The following is a 20,212-nucleotide window of genomic DNA, read 5'->3' as shown; positions in this document are numbered from 1 at the left end:
TTGACACCTGTGCTCTACCTTTTCTCTGGTACGTACATGCAGGAAGTGACACTCGCACAAACAAGTGAATGCTTATTATAAAAACCGCTCAAGACTGAGATGTTGGATGGACAGACCATTTCGTCACAAGATAAAATGCCCACTTTTGACCACTAGTCTGCCATGTTGCCCCAGTAAGAAATATTGGAAAAGCACGACTTGTTTAATTTGCTACTTATGCTTCTTTGGTTGGATTACTTCTGCATATATATAATAGTTATACAATCAGAATTAGCTCGCCAAAGTCTAAATTAGATTTAGCCAGATAAAAGAGCAAAGAAAGTTCATGTATTAGTCCAAGGTTTCTCGTCATTTTTTCTTCACTCTTGATGGATATAAAACATCGTCTGACTCAGTGTTGATTTTCATGTTTTTTTCCATTGGCAGATATGAAAATTGATTTTTTTCCCCTTCATGAATCAACAACGAGTCAAAACAAACAAATATTGTATGTATATGCTGCATCAGTCACATTATCGTTGGAATCTTCCGTCTACTGTCTCTCTACTATAGAAGAAAGACTCCCTCCAATGTGCTCAATCCATGTTGTTCAAGTCACTGCATGCAATTTCACAGGATCTATGGTGTACAGTTGACCAAGGACTACATGCACAAACATGGCACTTAACGTAAAAGGTCCCCCTCCCCCCTTTTTGTTGTCTTTTCTCCTGCTGTCTCCATCTCCCCCCACGCACAGCCACTCAGCATAAATCAGGCTCGGCACTGGTAATGGTAATTGACTGTGTGCGGTAATAGCTTGTGTATGATCACATTGAGAAAATTAGAAATAATTAGTGATGTGTGTTTGAGTGCACGTTGCCCTTGTTTTTTTGGGAAATACTTTTGATTTATACAAGAGATTGTACTCAAAAATCAAGCTGTTTTATCCGATTCAGCTAGGCCAGGACAATAGCTTGATTTTTTAATTAGTTGTTGTTGTTTTTTTGCTACGGAAAATTTCCAAAACAATAAACTAGATTTTTTGTTCCACGTTGCTGCAGTGCACGTTTTCTCCCCAGGGGCTTCTGTAGGTTCTGCCTTCCCAGACTATGACAATATGGCTAACGCTAAGAAAAGAATTGTATCACCAGTGGTTTGAAACCAGTTTGGGTTTTTTGAGACTGATATGGAACAAGTGACTGCACAGTGCAAAATTTTGCTACGCTCATTGCAACAAAAGCTGGTCACACAACTTCTGGTTGTATTCATACTGTAGGGCTTTTCCCAATTTGGATTTTTATTTTTGAATCTTATCTTTTGAAATGCGACCTGGTTCTCTTTGGTATGCAGCTAGAATCGGCAAAGTTGTTTTGAGCAACAATTAACATCTGACTTTAATTTATTCTCACTTGAAATATGAAGCCTAAAAGACATTTCTGGTTCAAGATGCAAAGATTACATGCAAGAATTATGTGACGTCACGTCTTTTTGTTTGGGTGCACATCACTTGTCGCCGTGCTTTGTGCGCAAGTGAGTCACATCATACACGCATTGGCTCCACATTAGAAGCTGCATTGGTTTTTGTAATGTGAACGGGTACACAAAAAAAGGGGATTTAGCAAAAATATCCGATACGGGCATCGAGCTCCTAGGCTTATATTCACGTATGAAATAGGCTCAGGTCATTTTGTCAACTCCCCATCCTTTGTTTGATGTACGAACAGCAAACTCATTAGAATAGAGAATACAGGTGAATTAAGTGATGCAGACATTTGGAAATGAGAATAGTTGTCAAGGGGAAGATCAGTGAGAGATCAAGCTGGAACACACAAACACAGACACGCATGGACTTACTACTGCGCTGAATCGTTGAGCTGGTACTCCCGAGCCCGGCTGAAACATTCCTGGATACCTGAGTCGGACCAGAGACGCATCATGGAAGAGAGCAGCTCGCTGGAGTAAGGCTCTGTGTCCTCCATACGACTAACTACATCACACACCATCTTGGCATCTGCCTAAAGAGAAACAAAAGAGGGGCAAATAGTGTTATGCAAAAGTTTCACGAGGATGAAATTCCTACAACATTAATAAACTTAGTCAATTTTGTCATAATGCCATATGTGGTCTAATGCAGCAAAACGAGACAGAAAAACCCCCCAAAACAAAAACTCTTTTGCCTCATAACATATTGGCCAAAATTGAGTTCTATCAGTTTTCTCTCCATAATTGTAGCAGATTTACCAAGACTTTCAAATCCATCCATCCATCCATCCATCCATCCATCCATCCATCCATCCATCCATCCATCCATCCATCCATCCATCCATCCATCCATCCATCCATCCATCCATCCATCCATCCATCCATCCATCCATCCATCCATCCATCCATCCATCCATCCATCCATCCATCCATCCATCCATCCATCCATCCATCCATCCATCCATCCATCCATCCATCCATCCATCCATCCAGAAATTTAAGAAACATATACACACAGATCTAAAAAAATTCAAACCAATTTATATTGTTCCAATTCTTTTGGTGAGGTATTACGTTATTGTACACTCCTGCAAGTGTTATTATTTGTGGTCAAAAGACAGCACAAGAAATATCCACCTCCCAGGCTTTCACCAAATCAAAAGTCTTTCCACTGCTCCTTCGAAATACTGTTACAGCTTCTGGCTGCTTCCACTCGGCAACTATCCCACTGGAATGAATTTAATTTGATACAAACATTTTGTTGTTGTTTTAGTGCCGGTTAAAGCTGAGCTTCAGCTTCCCCCCGGTGATTGATGCGCCAACACTCTCCTTCCAGCCACACAGCGCCTGATATGGTGAGTGTGTGTGTGTGTGTGTGTGTGTGTGTGTGTGTGCTAATGATGTTCAGTGCAAAGTGAAACCCAGTCTGTTTTCTATTTGTATACTTTAAAGTGCTGGGCGGTGGGCCACAGACGCACTTAGAATCACTGAGCTTACAAAGGGTACCATCTAAACTGATCATATTGAACAGGGTCAGTAGTGTGAATGTGAATGCATTGTTGTGTGTCTGTGTGTGTGTGTGTGATGATAATGATGACGATGAGCTTTTTGCACAGTCTATGTTTGGCATTCACCTCCCTTATAATTCTTCTCTACATCACACTGACACACAAATGCACGCACACACACAATGTAAAAACTATCGAGGGCCAAATATTAATCTATCTACCTAACCACTCAGACCACTTTATGAACAAGTGTAATTGATTATATTAAACTGACAATTCCATTTTTATTTACAATTATTCGGGTTAACGTATTTCAATCAAGCTGATGATGTCAGTATCATCTATTACCAGTCCTCTGTAAAGGTCAGAACACTGACCCTTGTATAGGTCTGTACTTAAAAATGATGTATGGATAAAATTCCAAGAGCATTCCCCGATCTGACAAATGTAGCATTTATCCTGCTGGGATCAAAATTTCATGGTACACTGCGTTTTAATTTTTGGTTTCAGTCGGAACAGATACAGAATAAGGATCGTTATGGTTAGAGTTCACACACTTATATTCGTCATTCTCCATGGCCTTAGAGAGCTTTAAAACAATACAAGTCTTTACAATGTCATTCTAAGGCACTACAGCAATTATATTGACCATAAACTGTGTCCTGAAACACATCTGTCTTTTGCGATTTTGCAGAACTTAGGAAATATAGCAGACAAACCTCCTCAGAAGTCAACCTCTGATTTCTTGCTACATATTTTGAAACAATTTCTACAATAGCAAACAATAAAACAATGGAAATAAAATGTGCCAGCCAAACTCACTACACACATTCTTAACTGCTAAAACAGAAATGTGAAAAAGGTTAACTATAATTATTATTATTATTGTTTTTTTCCCTTTTCTTATCCAAAACACTAAACACTCATAATTATTATTATTATTATGACACAATAAAATATAGGGAAAGTGATGAATAGTGAGGGCACAATGTGCCGTTAACAGTCTGTTCCTGCTCTTCTCTTCATCGCCCGCCCCCAACCCTTTCTATCTATTTTTGGACAAGCATTGACTCTGTCAATCATCTCTTTCATCGTTCTGTACAATCTACAGTCTTTTTGTCATCTCACGTTTCCTTTCGTTCATGGCATGACTGATATCAAAGGACAATTTCACAGGACAATTCCACACAATTTCTCAATAACATCCTTTCCCCCCCACTGTCTCCAGGCATGCCCCACCCTCTCGCTCCACCTCTCTTTTTCACTCTCAACTATCCTCATCCCTGACTCCTCTGCATCATGTGACTCTCACATGCAGTTGCCATGGTGACATCCTCATCTCCCAGGAATGCAATCTTGTCTGTTTTGCTCTCTCTTGTGCCCTTTCCATTCCTTCTGCAGCACTCTGCTTCTCCTTCACCGTTATCATCCTTCCATCTACATGTCAATCCTAATCATATGAAATACAAACAATGTTTCCAAAGGGATATGATGATTTCTGCGCGGTTCGGAGTTGTTTGTATTCCTGTATCAGTACCCGATAAACAAATACCATCCCCTTGTCTCTTGTGCCCCTCCCTCCGCCTCCTATGGAACAAACTGCTGAATGCTGGCAGTGATTAAATATTTAATTGTTGCTCAGCCCCCCTATGGCCTGCCTTGCAGAAGCATTGACACACACGTGTCAGACAAATGTGTGTGTGCATCTGTGTGTGTGTACGAGTGCACGCGTGCGTGCGCTGTCAGTGTGTGTGTGGCCACGGCTTTGCACCACTGGGGCTTCCGTCAGCACACTGGCAGGGTGTCCTGCTACCACACCCACCCACCCACAGAGGAAGGAACCAGTGGATATGAAACATACAGTCTGTGGTATTATATGAGCAAATCGTCAAAACACACTTGGTGGTGGCAAACACATCATCTCAAACGTGTGGTAAAAATCAATTTGATGTTTACTTGCTGTGACGTAGTATCCTTCGTGAGGATAAAACAGTTCAGACAATGGATGGATGATGATTACATTCGATGATGTTACATCACGCACATCTGCAGAGCGCCCCTAAACTATCTGCTTGTCCCTACAGGCATAACCAGTGTAATCATTACCCTAAATAAAACCAAGACTACTCCGTAGAGATAAGGCCAGCCACATACTGTGTCTTGAGACCTTTATCAATCAAAGTTGATTAGACTAGAAAACATGGAAAAACACACCAGAGATATTGAAAACGTTCAGATACATGGATGGTGGAGTCACAGGAATGATTTTTTTTTGGTCTGTTAGCCATTAGCACTGCCTTTTGTGTGTGGATCCTCTCTGGGTACTCCAGCTTTCTTACACAGGCCACTGGTAAGGTTAATTGAAGAATCCAATTATCCGTAAGTGTGATTGTCGGTGTGAATGGTTGTCTGTCTCTACGCGCCCGTCCTGTGGTCGACAAGCTACCAGTCCAGGGTGTACTCAGCCTATCACCAGGTCAGCGGAGGACCCCACGCATAGGATGGATACCATTTTAGAATTGCATTTTGTCATATTTAAGTTCTCTTGATCTTTTCTTTCTTAGCTGTTTTCTTAGCTTCCTGTCTTCCTTGCAATTTCTAACCTCTTTATTTTTATAAATCTTCTTAAGTACTTTAACATTTAGTGTCTCTTCTCATATGCCATCCAAATTTAGAAGCACCAGTGAGCTATCACCCTGCCTTTAATAGCAGACTCTACACTTAGAAACACACATACGCACAAACCCGGCTAAAAATACGTCGGCCCACATGAAACAGCAAAAGGATGTTGCTTTGTTGAATTTGGAAAAGCAGAGAGGTTATAAAGTTCACACCAAAAATAGATCAGCTCCGCCAAAATTGATGCATGGATTTCTAAACCGTTATTTGGTCAACCGAAAAGAGAAATCCTGTGTTCTTAACTCTGACTGCTATGCTCAAAATTTGGTAGGGCAATTTTACAGTATATACACAAGAGACACAACCACACACTGACATCAACCCGGTATTAGAAGAAAAAAAAAAGCTAGAGGATGTAACAATTAAAAAGAATATAGTTGCAACCTTGTAGCTGCAACATCATCCTTCAAAGAATCTCCCTAAATTGCAATATGTGTTGTGTCGGTAGAAACTAACAGAAGAACATTTGGCACAAGCAAATAAATGTCGGGCCTGCAATGCACCTCAAATTATGCGTTAAGGCGGTGCAAAAGGGGTTATTCTAGTTGTTGGTCAGACTGACTGTACATTTCTGCAAACTCCTCTTCAAACATTGTTGAAGGCTGAGCTGAATGTTTTTTTTCCATCTGAAGTAAAACTTTAAACAGGAAATCAGAACCCTAGTTACAAGGAGCAAGACCAGGCATTAAAGAGTGGAAATGAAACAGGCCTAATTCTTAACTGAAGTCATTACTGAAGCCCATTGGTTATGTAATGTGACTTGGAAACTCACATCATGGAAAACTCAAGGTGTGAGATTTTAACTTAAACACAAAGGAAATATATATTTAATGGGTGATGATTGCACAACTCTTTAGAGCTGTTGTGTTGAAAATAATGCGCATGCCAAGGTTGTAGGCTAACAATGATTCAGTTCGGTTTCAAAGACACATGCAATGGTGGTTCCCTTATTTGTATGCTTTTGGATGGTAATATTTCAATGTATTCTTGGCTCTTGGCAGGTAATAAGTCAGTTTTACAATAAGCAGTTCCTAGTAACTGATACACACAAGGTTAGGGGCATATGCATATATACAATGGCTGAAGTATTATGCTGATGTAATACAAACCCTGTTTTCGGAGCGAGGCAGACAAAGGTGGAGGAGATGCAGATACATACAGAGATACATAGCAGCAGGGGGAAAAAAACATAAAAAGGAGAGAGTGAAAATAAAATGATGCAATGAAAGTCAAGACAGGGAATCTGTTTAACTAATCATATACAAATAATCACGGCCAAAGTAATATCCAAGTGATTGGTTGACATGAGTGCTCCATAAAAGTGGCTGTTGAGCCTGGTTGCTATGGTAACTGGATAGTGACCTGGAGACCGGTGACAGTTTTTTTTTTTTTTTTTTTTTAATAGAAAACTGAATGGAGAGATACAAAGAGATGAGGGAGGAGGAACTTTATCAAATCACACACACAACTTGAAAATGGTCATTTTCACAAATACACAGCCAGGAACAACCTTGATCTTTCATTCCAAGAAAAAACCCCAAAAACATTCGGCTGTTGAGCTGACAGCAGGTTTCAGCTTAAAGTCATGCTGAGGAAACATTTGACTGCTAATTATTTGCAAAATTTGCTTTAAAATTCCTGCATTGGATCATCCTTCTTGAGAATAATGAGAATTTACGCAATAATGTGTATTGTGTTACTGCAGTGTTTTCTCAACTTTTATTTTGTCATTTGACCATTTGACATTACGTCAGAAAGAAAATGTCATAAATAGTATGAATGGTGATCTGATCTCAATTTAATAGCAAATTTACTTACACGCCATGATATCTAGGGGTTTAATTAAATAGAAAGCTGAAATACTCATGGGACTTACTCTGTTGTATAAATGGAAAAGTGGAAACAGATTTAGTTCACCCTCTGCCAGCAAATGTGAGACCATTTGTTTGTTCTGCTTGACACACAGGTCAATTAAGTGAAATAGCATCATTTTCTGCAGTGTTCCTGATGATGTCTCATGGCAAAGTAGTGTTGACGACACTTTCGTTGGGTTGGGAATTTTTGGCACAGTGTAACTATTTAAGTACGCGTCATCTCAAGTATGCTTTTCTTGTTCAATTGTCTAAAAGTATAATTTTTTAAATGTCGGTTAAATGGGAGATTTTCATTCCCAAATTTCTCAAAAGGATATTACGGAGATCTGTGTGTCCAAAGTGCCAGGACTTGTGTGGCTCAAAAATTCACTACAGCGTCAAATGTATTGTGTGCGTGTTTCTGGTTTTTTGTATGGCCCTGGGCAGAATCTTTACAGTGGGCCTAGAAAGCAGCAGATACACTCTCACAGTCTGGCTGACTCGATGCTTTGGGAACACACACATGCACATGCACACATTGCCTTTGTCTCTGAGCCACTCAGCCTGTTACTAGTCTATTCAAGCTGCTCCGCTCTTCCCTCCCTGAGAACTGTCAGCTTGCAAAATGGAGCAGCTATGGGCAGGGAGACGCACACGCACCCACAAGGGGCTGGGGGCACTGAGGCATATTATGATATGCATGACAGGACTCATACAAGATTGGACATATAGCACCAGGCTCACTAAGAACACATGCGAGTGTACAATTATTAAATCTTGCTGTGTCCTGCAGCGTTTCCTCCAATCTGTGTCATCCTCTTAAGAAAAAAAGCCCGGTACTTCAGTGTTTATTGCCTGTGCAGTACTTTGGCTCAGCAGCACATCAACTGTCATAAACCTTGTGAGAGAGAGTGACAAGCGTTAAATACATAATAATATTAAATTGCAACACTAAATACTGTGTAATATGCACTGATCAAAACCAAAGCTGGGTATTATGTCCCAGTGATAAGGATAGACTGACAATGACTGAAAGGTCCCAAGGTCGAGGCCGAAGGAGACCTTTCATCAAAAATACGTCACTGCCAGATTTAACTACATTATCTTTAATAGTGACTTAACACCTCACCAATGACAATGGTTGGGGGTGTCAGCAAGTTTACTTACTGGTCTTATAGTGTGTGGTGTACTTGAGCTGACCTTGCACAGCGCACCGCAGATAATGAAATGTTTTCCGACAATAGCAAGTCTCTACCCACAAACCAGTTCAACTATTGTCAGTCCAGAACTCTTTCTGAGCAGAACGGAGAGGAAACAAAATCAGCGATAACATACTCTTTACTCGTTAATCAGTATGTGTGTAACCTGCTTGAAATGTAAATGTGCATCATATTCTAGGTAAAACTAAATCGGACAAAAGATTTAAAGATTTCTATAGATTTCCCTCCTGGTACCAGGGAACACAACTGGCTCTAAAATCTGTACAATGGCTTCCTGTGAGTTAACAAAGAGATTTTAAAATCTTACTGTTAGTTCACAAAGCTCACAAAGGTCTTGGTTCCCTATTAGGTCCTGTACACAAACTCAACTTTGCTTTGAGTTGCCTTAAGATGCTGCTGGTGGAGATAAAATTTGATCTAAACTTTGATGCAAAAGACACAAAACAAAACTGTACTGTTATTGAAAGTGTGACAGTGAGTCGGGTCAAGTGACAGAAAGCAGGAAGTCAGATGAGCATGCGATGGGAAAAAATAGGCTCCAACAAGCTTTCCTTTAAAGGTCTAGACATGTAGGGGCCCGTGTTATGTCAGTGCCATATCAGGAGGAACACACACGCATACGCGCTTATACAAAACCCTCCCAAAAATGTACTCATTTACTAAATTTACTGTACTTTGCCAAAGTTTATTTTTATTCTGCAGCTCAAGTAATATATTTTTTGACCAATGTGTCATGTATCTGATTTTAATGCCATTAAACCCTCCCTCAAATCCAATCCGCTGCACTCTGGATGCTCAGATCGTGCTCTTCTGACCCTAAGGTAATCAAAAGGAGACAAACAAAACGGTTGTTCCACAAAGAGACGGGCGCCAAAATATTGGTGGATGAAGGAGCAGAAAACAGTCAGTATAGTTAGGAAAACATCCTATAGAGGTGGAGCAGAAAAAAAAAAAAAAAAAAAGGTCAGAACATCAGAGGTCCTGCAAAGGGGCTCACCTTCCAGCCGGGTGCGGCTGAGGGTGCATGTATCCCCTGCAGGTGGAAAACTAAGTCATGCTAACCCTTATAGATTGAAATTTAATATATAACAACCTACGAATCATTCAGTTTACAATTCACATAGTTCAGGACATTAAAAAAAAAGATCTGGCATGGGAGAATAACTGCCAGTAAAATGCTTATCTCCTTATTCTCTTATAAATGAGCCAGTTAGAGACTAATCTGTGTGCTATATTTCGTGGCTGAAATGGGCAGAAGTAGAGATGCCCACATACATTTTGGTGCTGATTAAAAGGCGTTTCTTTATATCATTAGCAATGTATGTACAGTGATTTGGAATGGACAAATTCCTCCATTAACTCCCACCAAGCCTCAGGAAGAGGGAGGGGTGGCTATTTTGCTGCCTAAAAAGGGGCGTTTTGAGAGTAGTTAGTTATTTACTGATTTCACCAAAACATCCATTCGAACATTAGTTCAAAAACAAACTGAGTGTGCGTGTGTGTGGGTGTGTGTCATTTTCACCCGTTTCGTTTGGGGCACCGAACGACCTTGTTTGATTTTGTCAAAAGTGAGGAGAGAGAGAGAAAATCAACACGAGTGAATATTGTACTGTTTTCTTAGAATTTAGCCTTTCACGGTGGGTTCCGTAAACAATCTCACATAAAGACACCACTGAATAAAACACTGATTCAGAACAAATATGTATAAGTATGTCTTCATATGACTAAACTAAGAATAAACACTATCTGCAAACAGATACGGCAAGAGGACAGACAGTACAAAGAGCATTGAACTGTTTAGAATGATATACCGTATTTTCCGCACTATAAGGCGCACTTAAAAGCCTTTAACCAAAATACCAAAATGTTTCAGTACGACTAGTAAATCACAAGGTCGCATTGCTTTCAGCATTATGGCAACCGTGGTCAGGGGTTTCTAAAATCAAACATTCAATGAAGGTGCGCCTTATAATCCAGTGCGCCTTATAGTGCAGAAAATACTGTACATAAAAAACTGAATAACGCTACGCTGGACAAATCAAATGGACAAATATAGGTCAAGTGAGCTCATTAATGTAAAAGGCAGTACAAAAGGAAGACGAACAGGACAGGGAGATGGATGTATTTTCTCCAAACGGCCTTCTATAGAAACCGCCCTGCTTGCACACAGGGGACACCCCATTTGAACCTAAATTATTTATGAACTTGCAGACAGATTGCAGCTTTTTATGAAGTGAATAATTGAAGACAAATGAAGCAGAGGGACAGCCAAGAGTAGAGGGTAACAATTATTGATATACAAAATTCGGAAAACCCTTACCCAAAGTGAGCACTATTGTCTCATCATGTTGCTGTATATTCCTTTACCCATCTCTTTTATATTTCCAATATCTGCCCTTCATTTTCTCTCCAGCATGTGTCCCTCCCCTTGCATCCTTTTTCCCAGGTGTCCCTGTTACCGTAGCAACAGCAGGCTGAAGCACAGAGTGTTTCATTTTTTCCTTTCATACAAAACAGGACACACGTGCACGTTGACAAAGGCTTACATTGTACTGTATTGTGACAGGTGATTCAATGTAACTAAAACATTTGCGCTTTAGCCAATAAAATACACAAAAAGATAACAGCAGATAATGCGTAACTGGCTGTGCAATCACAATTACCGACTGATTATGCAAATCCTGCACAATGAATGTTATGTATTATCCTTGTGTGTAAAAAATTGAATTCAATAATTATAAATGTGTGTGATACACAAATGTCAATTTACGACAGTGTCTAGTTATGTTGTTTCTTGTTTACGGCACAGGTCTCATATATTTAAGGCCTTTTTTCAACCTACGCAGTTTTACGTCGTAAGATTTATAATGTACGCAGGCACTAGTTGGTGCGCGCGGCGGGAGAATACACCACGAGAGAGTCTATGGATCGAGGAGACGGTGTTACCCACTCACATGGTATACGCCATTTTGGACTGTTTTGTCGTCTCTCTCTCTCACACGTTATAATTTTTGTGAACTTTTTACCTTTCATTATGCCTCCCAAGCGTAAGCATTTTTTTATTACTATACTGTTTCATTTTATTACTGTTCCGACTTACACCGAAATACGTTTTACGTCGCCGCGTAGGAACGGATAAACGTCGTAAATCGAGGACCTCCCTGTACTGCAATATGGAGACTTCAACTGCCCCAAATTCACTGACGACTATTACTAACTGCCAGTTATTGAACATTTAGGAATCTGATTATTCATTTCAAATAAAACATTTGCCAAATAATAGGTCACCTATAGTTTTGATCACAGGATACAGCATGTGTGTGTGTGGTCATATACTGTAATGTATACACTATGCCTAATTGTCATGGTGTTGCTTAAAATACAGCAGAAATCCAACAATGACAGCAAGAGGGAAAAGAGTGAAGGGAATAGTGTCATGCTCATGGTTATCTGCTAACCTTCAATTAGAAGGGCATTGATTTGCTTTTAAATGCCACAATACGGCCACAAACAAAAACACAAACCCATACATATAGGCTACACACACACACACGCGCACACGTACGCACATATTAAGAAATCGACACAAAATTATCAACAAATAATACCATTATGTCACACTATTTCCATAAATCCCTGCAGCTGTTTACATTTTCAAATAATCACAATGATCCACGTTCCTAAGAAATCACAATCTCATCAGTGATGATCTATTTTAGGAACAGGCTACAAGTGTGAGCCCTTAGGGGCTACCTGGTGCCCATGGGCAACACCACACAAGTACTCTAAGGGTACGGTGTTTATTTGTATTTTATACATAAATAAATATATGAGGAAAATGAGCTAAAATTGGCTTCATGTATTTAATTTACGTTGTTAAGTTTAGTTATGGCTTGCTAGCTAATCATTTGTAATTTGCAAAGGAAACAAGCACCCGTTCACAACATACACAGTCACAATAATTGTGCCTCTCTGTTTCTTTTAAGAAAAAAAGTTGCAAGACAGGGACAGGGACAACCATTCACACACATGAACCTCCCTGCCAAATGACTGCTGTCTAAGTAAGAGGTAGCCATCAAATATGGATTAAAATGTCCTTTATAATTTAGATCGAGAGGCCACTGCAGGAACACTAAACATACAGAGCAAACTCATACATTGCCATCTTGCTATTTAAATACCGCACGTGACTGTGCGCACAGGGAAATGTGTACGTCACCAGGAAGGAAAAATAGAACACTGGAAAAAATGGAAAGGGGAACAGTAGCAAAAAAAGATGTCAACTAAAGATGTGCACTTTTGTGATCAGGTGCCGCTATCTTTTTGAAAGGGCTATTCACGGAAGCAATCCAAAAGGCTCACTTTCCTTTTCTCACATGTACAGGTGACTCAATTTTCACTTGATCTTTTTAGTCCGTTGTACTCTAATGATTGCAGTTCACTGTGTACTGTTCCCTGGCATTGAGGTTGAGGCTTAAAGACCGTGTGCGTGTAATGGTGGTGCAACTGGGTTAATGCTTGGTGAGTGCAACAACAAAGCCACTCTCCGTCTTCCTATTTACCGTCAAGTTCGTGTGCAGTTGTGATGGGTAGGTCGGGAGCTATGACAGTATTGTGGAGCGTGTGGTTAAGGCGTTTACTGTAGGGAAATGAACAAACCTCAGCCTTAGTATACAGTAGCTACTGTTAAGTCTATGGAGAAAACTGAACGCGGTATACAACCATTTCAAAAAGTGTTTGGTGAGGCTGAGGTCAGGGCTTTCCAGTTCTTTTGGACTAAAACACTCCCAACCATGGACAGTGCTGGTACACTGGTTGCACTGGTACACATATATACTGGAACAGCTCCAAACTGTTACTTTGTAAATAGACAACAAATGCTTGGTTAGCCACAGAATGAATACACTTAAGAATTAAGACACTGACTTGACATGGAATTTTCGTGATCACCAAAGTTTTTAAGGGTTTTAGATTATGCCATCCATTTTCAACACGGCCTATCCTGTTCAGGGTCGCAGGGGATGCTGGAGCCTGTCCCAGCAGACATTGGACGAAAAGCAATTGGTCGCCAGTCAGTTGCAGGGCACACAAAGACAAAACAACCGGTCACACCCACATGCACACCGCCACTGAGCAGAAATTGATCCCACGGTGCCCACACACAAGTCAGGCGAGTGTACCCCTACACCACAGGTGTCAAAATCAAGGCCCGGGGGCCAGATACGGCCCGGCACTTCATTTTATGTGGCCTGCGAAGACAAATTGTGGGTTGACAGTCATAATGGCCCTCCGAAAAAAGCTATGACTACAATGCGGCCCGCGAAGATACATATACATATTAAATCATCCATGCTGTAAAAAATGGCGAGTGAAATTTATTTCAAAATTTGTTCATTAAAGTATTGAGGGGCGAAGGATTGACCTTCAGTTGGGGGGAGCACTCCTAACACCTGCACGATTCCACAAATACTGCATGTCTGTCTATTGCTGGTGTCTCCAGGAGACAACCAAAATGGGTTTTGCGGTTTAGATGGCTATGTGGATTAAACCTTACAGCAGCAATCAGGCTACAGACACCATGGGGTATGTGATGAAAGTGGTAGAGTTGCCATCTTTCAACCAGGGTGTTGTGCGATCAATCCTCAACGCTGACTTTTTTATACACGAGCAACATTTACTCCAAATCTCCCCTTGTAAAATTTACTGAGAATTTCTGACTGGAAAATTTTACTCGTACATTTCTTATAATGCAACAAGTCTGTGAATCCCTGACTAAATGTGTACGCATTGGGTTTTTTTAAGAAATAAGTGTTTGGCACACCAGCAGTGATGTACACGGGCATCGGGGGTGACATGAGCAAGGCCTCATGGTCTTGTTCTTAGCACAGAGGCTTGGCAGGTCCACGTGCCAGTCATATGACGCTGGCAGCGCCAGTCTGGTAAACACAGTGAGGGAAGTAAACGAGACTATTTATGTGTGTGTGGGCGTGCGTGCATGCGTGTGTGCTTGGGAGTGTGTCTTTGTGCATGTGTGAGGAAGTTTCAGTGGGTTTATGGGTGTGCAGCGTGAGTTATGCATGGGTTCAGATTGTTTGTTCCCCAAAAGGCTGAAAGCTTTTCTGATGTTATGCACAGTGACATGATGAACAGGCTCACTCCTGCTCACGTACGCCCGCATGCATGCACACACACGGAGCTGTCACCCTGTTACAAAAAAACAATCCCTCAAATCCATTTTACATTAACTATCATATGTTACTAAATAGAATCAACACCAAACTGTCACTCAATTCAGTTATCATCATGTACGTACATATAGGAAAGGGGTCTAATTATAATTTTTAGCAGAGCACACAAACAAAGTCATGGGATGAGTGACGTTCTACACTTTTTTTTTTTTTTTTTGCCTTCAATGGCTCAGAGAGCTTTTACAAATTCCAGAGCTTTGTATGTACCTAGTAATTATTGTGGGATTTCATTCTGAACAAAAGACTTGACCAAAGCCAGAGAACCTGTGATAGTGCCATGCACTGAGTGAGTGCAGTCATCAATTAAATCATTTTCTATTCTGATTCGACTGCACAAAGTCACAGCGGTGACAAAACATAAACATTACCTGGCAGGCAATCAATCTAAGTGCAATTGCAATTGATCCTAAGTTCCTTAGGTGAAAGAAAACTGACTAATGGCATTTCCGCAGGTAGAAAATAAGCAAACGAGAAAGGCCTGAATCGAGATTGGAACGGTTTTCCCTTTTTCTTGAGCGGAAACGAGACAAACGAATGAGTATTGTGCTGCCTCGCTGCAGGCATACAACCCTTAACCAGAGTCTAAATGTCATGGATAGGTATTCAAGGAAATTCATAGCGTCAGGCATTCATCCTATTCTCTGAACAATTTATCCTATCTAGGTCACTGGATACTGGAACTTCTCCCAGTTTCTTCTGTTGCCAATTGATCTCAATGCTGGGCAGAAACGCACAAACACACAAACACACATCTACAAACAAGAAGGCACAAAGAATAAACACATCCAGCATCCACAGTTAAGAATACAACCAAAGAATTGCTGTGAAAAAAAGCAATCAAACCAATCCAGTGTTTTGGAAGCAGCCTACAGTAGAATGGTGAACTGTATTTGACAGTTTTGTGTATTGTAGTCTGTTTTTGTACAAGGCTAAACAAAAACCCCCTTCACTAATTATTACTTGTCATGTAGCATGTGATGTGAGTAAAAACAGACATATCTTAGTGAAATCTTTAACCCTGAACTATCTAAACTCTAACACACACCAAGCAAAATCAGTAAATCTCAGGTCACAGTTCTTTCTGTTGCTAGGATACAGTTCAGTCTCACTCAGATTCATGAAGCTGAATTTCTTTGGTTTACTATATTTATCCTGGTTTCGCTGGGCATGCCCTTAACACCCAAAACTGCTTTAATATTCCACATTCATTTTAAGGACATGTTTCAAGATGGGATATCGTCATGAAAATACGTGACCAACTTTGTTTGTAGCGTTGGCAGGAATAGAATAACAGAAAAATTAAAGTCTGTATAGAAATGGGAAAGTACAAACTGTGAAGTCATGAGAGATGAGAACCATGATGAATAACGTAACAAAGAGATGAGGAAGTAAGTGATGAAGCGTTTTATGCTTTGATCAGTGTGGAGGGAAGGGGAAGCGATAGAGAGGAAGCTGAAAATAGCAAGAGGTGAGGGAGCAAAAAGGCAGGGAGTCGATTTGAGATTGTTCATCTGCCATGGACGCCATAAAATGCAGTTCTATTGAGGGGGTTCTTTATAACTGCACCCAAAACCATTCCTTTAGAAACATGAAATGACATCTGCGGCTGCTTCCGGGAAACAAACAAAAAAAGTCAAATAAATTAGTACTCATGATGATTTACCATTTACAGTTAAACTTTCATTGACTTCCCATCAGGGGCTCACCACAGCGAGTCATGTTTCCAACTTTGTAGATTTTGTGGCCCAGTTTTTATGTGGATGCCCTTACTGACACCACCCTGCTATTTATTTGAGCTTACATCATGAGTGGAAGCGTTGGGTGAAGTTGAGTCTGAACTAGCTGCTTCAAAAGTAGCAATGTGTATCTCTCTGCTGCCCAGACCTGATTATTTTGTCTAACTCAAGTCCATAAACACACTGAAAATAATTAACATAAACCCCAAATGGAGCAGTTGTTAGAAATTGATAAATGAGAATAAAATTTGGGTATGCATTTTCAAATTTTTAAATAAAAACAGTGAAGGAAACCTGTTAGTTGTGTAGACTAAACTTTCCACATGCAGGTTGCTTCATTCTTTAATGAGCAGAGGGAAAATGGTAATCTCAGGGGCGTTGTTCATCTGCTCAGTGTGCAAGTGCGACATATGAAGGTGCACACAAACTAGCCCCTGAGGAATCCCAGCATCCACCTGCTGGCCAGCTTTCCCAGCTCTTTTGCATTTTTCAATTTCTACTGTCGGTGCACTGCCTATACCTTCCATGCATCTCTGAATGAGGACTCCCTTTCTACTTCGTCTTGTCAAGTGTTTTTATGATGCCACATTCTGCGTGCGTGCACGCAGACGTGCAGCTGCGTCCTTTCCCAAGCTTCTTCAGTTGAGTCAAGATTACATTTGCATTTCGTCTGAAATGGGATGACGGAATAGGGATGTCTTGTAAATAATTGTTTTGCTTTTAAAATGATTTGCACATGTAAATGAGTCCTTGTTTGCATTTGATATGCATGTTGTATTTTTTATATTGCCCAAATTTTGATTTCTTAGAATGGACTGCTGAGGGGCTGTCTGTGTGACTTTTCATGAATTGAATCCAATTCAATAAAAAATGTGTCTCCCATAAGTAAATCAATCATCTTTTTCATGTTAAGGGTATCAAAATTTGCTAAAATAATAGCACAGAAAAGAATCAAGTTTTTTTTTTACAGTAAGTAAAATGTGCCATTAACTATGAGTTAACAATAAACAAATGTGATTAACAACGATGAAATATTTAACAATAAAAAAATGTTATTAATTACGATTAAATATTTTAATCGCTTGACAGCACTAAAAATGTGTAACTAAAATAAAGTCCTGCCAGACACACAGCAATCAAGCATGTTAGTATCATTAACACTGTTTGTAAAATTAAAAAATCTCACAAACAAAACGTTTATGATAAACCTTTCCTCTTTCAATCTTTGTTTTTGACCACATATGAATGCAGCTTTAGATTGCAGTGACAACACAGTCTAGGTGGTGTGAGATGTGAGGCGTGCGTGTGTGTGTGTGTGTGTGTGTGTGTGTGTGTGTGTGTGTGTGTGTGTGTGTGTGTGTGCGTGTGTGTGTGTGTGTGTGTGTCACACTGCCCTTGGACACAGGCTTGCGGAATGTGTTACGAGCAAGGCAAAACATCGGGTTGCCACAGCAACTAGCCAAGGCCAGGGACCAGATTTGGGGAGTTATCAGGTTAGTACAGGCTGAATTAAAAATGTATCTCCATAATTGAGGATGATCTATAAATCCAGCTATATAATCCAGACAAGAGAGCCAATCAATTAATGAAGCAATCAGAAGTTGGCGTCGTCATTTTTCATTTTACTAAGATCTTTAGAACAGTCCTAACTCTCGCTCTCGATTGGACCGAACGAATCATATAGGCAATGCTCGTTTTATTATTTATTTATTTTTACTGGGAGCAGCAGAGCGCTCCATTGGCTGAGCAGGGAGGGAGACCGAACACAGCAGGCAAAGCGGAGCAGGGGGAGGATGGTGGGGAAGCAAGGTTGGGGGCCGTGGTGGCAGCTGGAGTATAGTACACACGTAAGCACGGAAGAGGAGTGCGCTTATGCGAGCCGGGATTCGGTTTAGTGGGGATCCTTCCAGAATAAGCTAAATGATGTGGGTGCACTTGATTGGTAGATGGACTACCACATTTGTTTGCCCGTGCCAGCTTTTGCAAGTGAAAACCTTCAAGTCCTATTTGACATTATGACCTATCATACTCTCAGTCCTACCCTTCACCTCTACCAGGAAATGCAATACTACACTATTATCCCAAAGTATGCACACACAAACAAACACAGGTAGATATTATGTCAAAATCAATACGTGTGCTGTTATTTTTGTCTTCATCGCTCAGTAGCGATGATCTCATTGCAATTGGAAACAGACAGTGCCTTTCGTTAAGGTTAGAGACAATGACTCAATGACGTACAGTGAGATAGAAAGAATGTAAGGAGGTGTACATGACATACACAATCTCTAGTTAAACCGTTATCCTGCTAAAAATAAATCTCTTGATGGATTGGCTTAATTGTGTTCAACCATCATCTGTGTAGAGATTGATAAATTATATACGGAAAAGCAAAAGTGATTAGAAACATCTTGTTACAGAAACTACATCGACAGATATGACTAGGGTTGAAAAACCTATCTGGACATGTGTGGCATAAATATAAATATTACTGGAGAAAATTTATACCAAAATGCCTAAACTATCAAATAATAAGGGTGCTTGATAGGCAACAAGTGTTGCAGAATACCAACAGATCGTAATTCCACACAAAATCTTCATTTTTTTTTTAAAATACCTTCATTATGCCACCTTAAAATCTGTCCATTTTTGTAATCCAGCATTGTGTGTTAATAGACAAGACAACTCTAATTAACCCTCATCCATTGCTCCCTTGGTCAGGGAACTGGTGCCTTTGTGTGGATTACACTCATAATCCTCACAGAGTGTATTATATACAGAAATTGTGTGATATAGGATTTAGCGGTTTGAGAGGTCGGACTAACTTAATTGTGATGATGGACTTTTGGCTGGGGCTTCACAGGAGCAGACCATAATGCTAGGAAATATGTGGTCTCCTTTTTTACATGCATCAAGAAAAAGGTGTTGTGCTACCGGGTTGAAAAAGTTGCAGCTTTAATAAACAGCCAGCATTTTTGCAGAAAGCCAGCATTTGTTTGGATGTGGGTTTTTTTACCTTTATCTTTTTCACTCCAGTAGATGAACAGGAAAAATTAGCGTGTCATGTAAAAACTAAGCTATCTTGCAATACAATTCTCCCTCAGGATTTTCCTGTCGTTTTGACGTTAAAATTTTTTAAAATTTATATAGTAAGTCCTTTTCACCTAATGTTGATCATCTGAAAGTTTTAAGATTTGCCCAAATTTAGATTATGTGATGCAACCCTGTTATTGGTTTAATAATTTTATTTTATTTGTTTATCTAAGCAGCATGTTTGAGCATTTCTGATGTTTTGAGTCAAATTTTTTACATTTATTACGTTACACTTTGGTCAGGCTGGCAACAAATGTGCATTTACTGCTGCAATTTTTAATTGACCATATGCAGCAAGCACACGAGTAAAATAACTGAATCTGCTTCTTCAGCTTAAAAATGTCTGTCAAGGGTAGTATGATAAAACAAATACCTCACTTTCTCCAGCTGATAAACAAAGACGAGTTGGTTAGG

General features: G+C 40.1%; 1 protein-coding gene across 2 annotated transcripts in view; it reads right to left on the bottom strand.

Moving 5' to 3' along the window:
* LOC125970340 (guanine nucleotide-binding protein G(o) subunit alpha) overlaps window positions 1-20,212 on the bottom strand; it is a 50,782-nt gene that overhangs the window by 18,508 nt on the left and 12,062 nt on the right. For both annotated transcript variants that reach the window (XM_049722517.1, XM_049722516.2), the window contains exon 4: window positions 1,834-1,994. In XM_049722517.1, the coding sequence (XP_049578474.1) occupies window positions 1,834-1,994 (161 nt within the window). The remainder of the gene's footprint in view (window positions 1-1,833; window positions 1,995-20,212) is intronic.

This window comes from Syngnathus scovelli, chromosome 6, assembly GCF_024217435.2.
Source record: "Syngnathus scovelli strain Florida chromosome 6, RoL_Ssco_1.2, whole genome shotgun sequence".
Taxonomy (NCBI): Eukaryota; Metazoa; Chordata; class Actinopteri; order Syngnathiformes; family Syngnathidae; genus Syngnathus; species Syngnathus scovelli.
Note: the sequence above shows the minus strand (reverse complement) of the source record. Positions and strands in the feature narration are given on the sequence as shown.